We start from the raw sequence: 7833 nt of genomic DNA on the forward strand, positions 1-7833 counted from the left end.
TGTTTTCAGCACCACGGAGAGCAACACCCCCTCAACAACATAAGACCCAAAGAAAAGGCAAATAAATGTTTTTAATTCCTCATATTCAGACTGTGAGTGTGTGCACAGCCACAGCTCAGCCCTCTGCTGTCAGTCTCCACCAAAACACCGGATTACATCAGCGCGGTTTCTGGGAAAAGTGAAGCAATGACTGATGACAACATGATTTGGTCTGTGTCAAAAGTGGTAGACACAGTCATTGCCAGACTTTGTTGCAGACACAGTGCAACAGAGGGCATCGCTCCTGCATGTCTCTCCTGCTGGGGTTTGTCCTTTTTATTTGCAGTAAACAGGATAAAATGTGGATTCCAGCTGCGCTAAATGGCACAAATATGAAATTGTGAGCGTTTGAAGGCAGCAGTGCTGATGTCAAATTCGCCTGAGACCTCACACAGACATAATCTGACTTGGATCAAACAGGTGTGGATATCATCAAGTGTTTTCCTTCCACCACACTTGAATGAAGGTGTGTGCGCCACATTAAGTGCCAAGTTAATTTCCGATTGGGCGGGTGGTGGACGTATGTCAGACATATGCGCGCCGTGGGCGGGTGTCGACGTGTTTGTAAAGAGAGAGGGGGGAAAAGGGAAAAAAAGGCAGAGGAGAGCGCAGCGCTTCAGTGTGTTGATACGCGGAGATATGTGATGGTTAGGGGAGATGTGAGCGGCGTCGGCCTCAGCTCTCCAAAGCTGGCTGGGAGAGGCGTGGCGCACTCTGCCCCTCCAGACCGAGAACCACCTGTATGGATGACCAGACCTCCAGCGTGATCCAGCCCCCATCGTCCGGCAGGCACACAGGCAGCGACGCCACAGAGAGCCGGGGTTATGCCGAGGTGGAGCACGGCGTCATGACGGTGGAAAACATACTGGAGGAGTCCGCCGTGCTCTCGGCGCCTCACCTGTCGGTGGATCGATACGAGCGCGGCCGGCAGGGATGCTGCGAGAGGGTGGTGATCAACATTTCGGGTTTACGCTTCGAGACGCAACTCAAAACTTTCAACCAGTTCCCAGACACGCTCCTGGGGGACCCCAGGAAAAGGATGCGCTACTTTGACCCACTGAGGAACGAGTACTTCTTCGACAGGAACAGACCGAGCTTTGATGCCATCCTGTACTACTACCAGTCAGGGGGGCGCATCCGGAGACCTGTTAACGTCCCCATTGATATCTTCTCCGAGGAGATCAGGTTTTATCAACTCGGAGAGGAGGCCATGGAGAAATTCCGGGATGATGAGGGGTTTATAAAAGAAGAGGAGCGCGTACTGCCCAAAAAAGATTTCCAAAAGCAGGTTTGGCTTTTGTTTGAGTATCCTGAAAGCTCTGGACCGGCCAGGGCCATAGCTATCGTCTCAGTGCTGGTTATTTTGATTTCAATTGTTATATTCTGCATGGAGACTCTGCCGGAATTTCGGGATGAGAGGGATCAAGCCACAGTGGCACCCACGGTCAACGGCACTGCTCCCTCCGTGCCCAGCCCGTTCACAGACCCTTTCTTTGTCATAGAGACCCTCTGCATCATATGGTTCTCTTTCGAGCTGCTGGTCAGGTTCTTCGCCTGCCCCAGTAAAACTTCCTTCTCCAAAAACATCATGAATATCATTGACATCGTCGCCATAATCCCCTACTTTATCACTTTGGGGACCGAGCTGGCCGAGAGGGAAACCAACGGCGGCCAGCAGGCGATGTCCCTCGCCATCCTGAGGGTGATCAGACTGGTGAGGGTCTTTCGCATCTTTAAGCTGTCGCGTCACTCAAAGGGACTTCAGATTTTGGGGCAGACCCTTAAGGCCAGCATGAGGGAGCTGGGCTTGCTCATATTCTTCCTTTTCATCGGAGTTATCCTCTTCTCCAGCGCGGTTTACTTCGCAGAAGCAGACGACCCCTCGTCCAGCTTCACCAGCATCCCAGATGCGTTTTGGTGGGCAGTGGTCACCATGACCACAGTGGGATACGGGGACATGCATCCGGTGACCATTGGTGGGAAAATAGTGGGGTCTCTGTGCGCAATAGCAGGCGTGTTGACCATTGCCTTACCCGTGCCGGTGATTGTGTCCAATTTCAACTACTTTTACCACAGGGAGACTGACGGAGAGGAGCACCCACAGTACGTGCACACCAGCAGCTGTGAGCACCTCCCCACGGAGGAGCTGAGGAGGTCGTGCAGCTCCTCGTCCCTCAGCAAGTCCGAGTACATGGTGATAGAGGAGGGCATCAACAGCGCCTTCAAACAGCCCAACTTCACCACCGAGAACAACCAGAACTGCGTGAACATCAAAAAGATCTTCACAGACGTGTAAATGAACCCAGAATGGATCATTTATGGAGCATGAAGACATAGTAGCTATAATATTATTTTTTATATATATATATATAGCCGGTCGTAATGTGTCAGTCCATATCCGTGGATGAACGTGCGTAAATGTCCTTTTTAACAAGTCATTTATATACTTTTTAAACATATAAGCAAAGGAGAAACTCTGATTCTACTTGTTTCCAGTGTAGATTCACATGTTTTGAGTATTTCTCAGATTATATAGTATTAATATGTCCCAAAAATTTGCACTGGAAAGTATTTATGTCGTGTAAAATGAATAGACGTGTAAGAGGCTTGTTAAAACAGACATTTCTTGCAGTGTATAGTGCCACACGATGCCTACATATCTTGGTGTTCATGCGAAAGTTGTTGGTGTTCATGATTGGGATACACGTGTAGCATATAGTCGACTATATTGCATTTACCCACCAGTCAACAAGAAAAAAAACGTCTTGTGCTTCGTGGAAAGAAAGTTTCATTGTCCAGTAATGTAATGAATAGACTATGGTAATTTATATAGCCAAATGCCTGTCTAGGTTATATTTAATATCATAAGCTGCTGAGATGTTGGACTGAGTCTTGTTCACATGATTATTCAGGTAATAACACACAGAGTGGTGTCGGTGGAAACGCTTATCGTCAGATATAAGTGGAGCTTTTTCGTCAAATTGTATTTTTATTCAGATCTGCCTATATAACAGCCTATACTAAATAAAACGGAAATTAACTGATCCCGACTCTAAAATGTCATTATGAGGTTTTGATATATATCCATTATAATAACAAAGCGAGCAGAATATGAAGCATATAAAGTGTGGTGTGTGAGGTCATGTGCGCAGTGACGACAGGACGAAAACAGCGTGGATGAAAGGAGGGGAGCGCGTGCAGAGCGTCCCGCCTCCTGCTTCCTAAGCCCGCTTTGTGATGCAGTCTCCATGACGACGGTGGTTTCCCGGGTAACCCCCTCTGATGTTACCATGGCACTGTGTTGCGTTTCTCACAAAGTATTTCCAACTGGGGTTCATTATCACCTCTGTGTCCTTGGAGGGGGGAAACTGCTGCAGATGTTCTTTGATATGAAGTTCAACCAACATGTGGAGCTTAATTATTTATCTGTTTCCTTAAAGGTGGTTAAATCAATATCAGTCAGCAGCATCAGTGCTTTAGGTGTAGTTAGCAGCCTGTAGCTTCAGGCTGCAGCGAGCTGGCACACGTGTGGAAACCTAATGGAAGTCATGCAGCGGCTCTTTTATTTGCCGTCACTTAAACAGCCTCAGCTGCTCTGTTCTTCAGATGTGAGCTTCATTCTCTGAGTTGGCATGCCAACTAGGTCTGACGTCAGCTACCTTTCATCCCCTCCAGCAGACGTTTGCACGTGTGCCTTTGGTACAAAGTGGCTGAGAGCTGAAGTGACACTAACTGTGTTCACATTAATGACAGGGATGTGTTTCAGCTTTGTGTATCAAGTCAGCTTGAAATGTGTGTGAGAGTTTTTTTAAATTACATCTCTAACTTTGCTTTTGTTCTTCTCAGCGCTGCAACCTATAATTATTTTCACTTTTAATTAACTTGTTGATTATTCTCTGGATCAGTTAATCATTTAATCTATAGATGTCATGAAATAATGTCTGTTATAATGTTCCAGAGTCCAAAATGACTTCTTGAATTGTTTTGTTCACCAAGCAATCCGAAATCCAAAAATACTAGTATATAATGATAGAGAGAAGAGCAGCAAACCCTCAGTCTGGAGAATCTGGCAGGAGACAGAGTTTGGCAACTATTTTGAGCATTAATTAACCATTTTGAGTCGGGCTGCACAATTAATTGAAATATAAATGAAGTCATAATATGGCCAAGTGCAACATCCAAATTACAGGAGCTGCAGTTTTGTGATAAAGGTGAAATGTGTCACAACATGTGATTATAAATGAGGCATTTTAGTGCTACAGAGAGGCTTGTAAATCATTTTCCAGATATGAAAGAACATGCTTGTTTGGTACAGACTCCAGCAAAAATCACATCATCATCATTTTTATATTTTTTCCGGTGAAAATGAAATGGAAAAAACCTAACCCATGTCGCTGCATATCTTGAGTCTTTCTTTAACCAAAAATGCCAGTCGAATTATTTTTCATTTCATTTATATTACTCACAACTGTATCATGTGGTATGGAGTACAAATATTACATACAGTATCAAAACAACAGCACAGGAGTGGCTAAAGTACAACCAATGCTACTCAAACGGAGGAGGGACATTCTTCAAAAAAAGCACCTAGTTTACAAATTACTTTTGGCTTATCTGATTGTAATAAGACATAAACATAAATGGACAGTTTGAATATACTTTGGCAAATACCTTTCTCTGCAAGTCATTAAGCTCACATTTGGACAGAACGTTTAAGTTGATTAACCCATAAATCATAATATTTTCAGTTCTAATATTTTATCTTATGTAAGAGAAATTTGTTGAATGTTCAAAGGTAAAGCAGTGGTTTTTATAAACTACTTTGTGTGTCATTAAATAGTTTTTATATGATGTTGTATTGCTGCTGCTGGACTGCAGGTTCAGTCATGTTCACTGCTTCTGAACAGAGGCTTCATCGGTCTGAACACAGCTCAGCGCTGCTCTCTAGTGGATCCTCTCAGTTATTACTGTTGGGAGGGGGTTTATTATTCAGCTTCTACTGATAATATCTAACCCACTCTTATTAGACAAGAAGTGGTGAGGCCTGAGTGTATTATTGTGCCTCGTGTACTCATTACTGTGCATACAATTTATAATGTAGTCCACATTTTATTCAGACTGCCTCAGACTCCCTGAGACCTCTTTTACAACTTAAAAACATACCAACATTGTTCGTTGTTTTATTGATGCTTCTTTACTTCCATTGATTTTATAAGATTTAATTCTAAACACGATTTTGACCTCAAGAAGTCCTCCATAGAAAATGATGCATTACTTCTGTTTGACATCTCAGAGACTCCAACATTAAAATATAGTCGTATACATCAGTGACAAGTGTTGACGGTGCTGTTTGATTTGGGATTTAAGAGGGTTAGTACTGCTTAGTGTAATTGGATTTCTCTTATTGGAACAGTTTGTTAATGAATGAACAGGTAGTGAGACCTGTCTGGGGAATAACTGACCCCAAATTTTATTTATATAGCACTTTTCAAGCTAAGGCACAGAGGGCTTTCCAAATTAAAAGATTTACAGAATAAAAAAATAAGATATCAGAATCCCATGTAGCTCTGTCCATAACAAACCAGTATTAAGAACACAAGAGCACAAATATCAAACAGCACTGCAACCATACATGAACAGATGGAGGTGTGAGTGCAAAGATGCAATTTCATATATAAAGGAAAATGTGGGTGAGAGAAATAAGCTCATTTTAGCAGGTAAAATTTGAGTAAAAGAAGCATGAAATAAATTATATGATCTCATATAAATCAGGTAGATTGGCAATAAAAGAACAAACTCTTGACTCTAAAGCAGATAAAAGCACAAAATATATGGAACTGCATATAAAAATGGTGACATGGTGACACTTAAACAAGCAGCTATAAAAAGTAAAGACATTGAAGTGACAATATAACACCACCATGGGATAATATTAAGAATAGACCGTCTTGTCGAAGTGAGTTTTAAGGAAGCACTGAAAAGCTTCAGTTGATCTCACACATTTCTATGTGTGGTAACATACTGTACATGTCTTAAAATGTGAATCATTTAATGGCAAACTGATCTGTTCACGCACAGGCCATTTAACATAAACACTTTGATGTTCCCTCCTTTGAAGTAATAGCAATCACAGGTGATAGATTTTCAAATAATAAAATAAAAACGTGGTGAAAGTAGCAGAGGGCTTTTATTGTGACAAAATGTGTTACTAGAGGCATAAACACCATAAACCGAGGCATACAAATTGCACCAGGATGCAAATAACTAAGTGTTTAAGGTCCCCTAACCCCCTGTTTTCATACGTGCATCCCCCATTGTTGAAACGAAAGCGATGCTCTTGATAACAATCTGGTCATATTCGTCTTCATCATGCGCAGGCCCCGGGTTACCTCTTCACTCAGCCTATCTGTGCACGGGGTTTTAATCAGGTCAGAGAAAAGAGCAAATGTATGTTTTGTCTTCGACTCGGCCATGTGACTGTCTGTCTGGGTTTGTCCTGCAGGTCAGGAAACTACCTTAAAATTCTGCCTGGAGGCTTTTAGTCTGACCCATAATTCTCTCCCAGGAGACGAGCAGAAAAACAGTTTGTGAGCCTGAGTGCTAAAAAAAAACAAAAAAAAAAACAACCTCTCCTTACTCACACTTAACATGACTTTGAAGGAGCACTGAAGTAGACGTGAAGGTTAGTCAAAATCCACTTTGCAGCATGCTCGGTGGTTACCAGTCAAAATTAGAATACTTGCAGAATGGTTCCTATGGAGTGGAACGGACTTCCTGTGACCGCTCTGGCACTCATATTCATAATACACTGTTAAGGGTACCTGCTAATTTGCTATGAAAATAATTAGCTTGAGTTTAGCTCAGCATTTGTTTGGTTAAGTTTATTTTCTCATGGTAACTTGATGACAATGATTTAAATGTCACACTTGACAGAAACGACCCGTTTTAGTAACATGTGATTCACGTCTGATGAGTGTTTACAGAGGCTCCACACGCACAAACAAAAACACCTACTGAGGGTAAACACAACATTTGAAGTTGGAGAATAGAGGCTGGAACATATAATATGGCCGTCCATAAGTGAGTATCTCAGATTTAACCCTTGGTCAGCTCAGGTTTACGTGCAGAGCGTCAGTGAGTCTCAGTCCTGCACCTCCACCTCCAGGTGCTCGTCCTCAGAAGTGCTGAGTGGCTTTGTTCCCTCTGTGTCCCCTGCTGGAATTTAAGTCCTCCTTCAGTGTATTTTTAACCGGGGGAAATGAAAACGTGTCTGCAGGTTACACAGCGCCATTAATCATCTCCTGCAGAGCACCTGCAGCTCAGCCTGTCTCGCTCTGGCTTGTGGAGAGGTAAGACTTAATGAGCTGAGATACTGCGGCCTCGTGAGGAAATTAGTGTTTCTCTCACTGTGTTTAAATTAATAGAAGAACATATCAGTAATTTCTGTTCAGTCATCTCATCAGGACCGCAGCAAGCTTATTACACAACCTTAATTACCGAGACATGAAGCCATATTTATTCAAATTCAGGACACTCTTACACCATTTTGCCTTGAATTGTCCCTTTGTTGTGTATAGAGCTGAGCATCAAACTATAGTACCAAAGTACCAAACGCTGACATGAGTCTTAACAATTGCTCCCTGTTCTTATGACTGATTTTCCATGTTTCAGTTTATTGTTTTGGGTTTCTGGCTCGTGTCAAATGAGCCAGATATTTCCCTCAGAAGTTGGCACAGACAAAAACAAGTTAAAGGAGAGTAAATATTGGACTCCCATTTATCACGACACCAGAGA

The 7833-nt window shown here is 42.7% G+C and overlaps 1 protein-coding gene across 1 annotated transcript; it reads left to right on the plus strand.

Moving 5' to 3' along the window:
* Window positions 1-317: 317 nt before the first annotated feature.
* Window positions 318-3083, plus strand: kcna3a (potassium voltage-gated channel, shaker-related subfamily, member 3a). The gene has a single exon (XM_033625914.2). It carries the CDS (start codon window positions 782-784, stop codon window positions 2333-2335), a length of 1554 nt encoding a protein of 517 aa, XP_033481805.1. The 5' UTR covers window positions 318-781; the 3' UTR covers window positions 2336-3083.
* The last annotated feature ends 4750 nt before the right edge of the window (window positions 3084-7833 follow it).

Source organism: Epinephelus lanceolatus, chromosome 1, assembly GCF_041903045.1.
Source record: "Epinephelus lanceolatus isolate andai-2023 chromosome 1, ASM4190304v1, whole genome shotgun sequence".
NCBI lineage: Eukaryota > Metazoa > Chordata > Actinopteri > Perciformes > Serranidae > Epinephelus > Epinephelus lanceolatus.

Coding starts and splice junctions, on each gene's coding strand:
- kcna3a (XM_033625914.2), top strand. CDS start 782: ATGGATGACCAGACCTCCAGCGTGATCCAGCCCCCATCGTCCGGCAGG.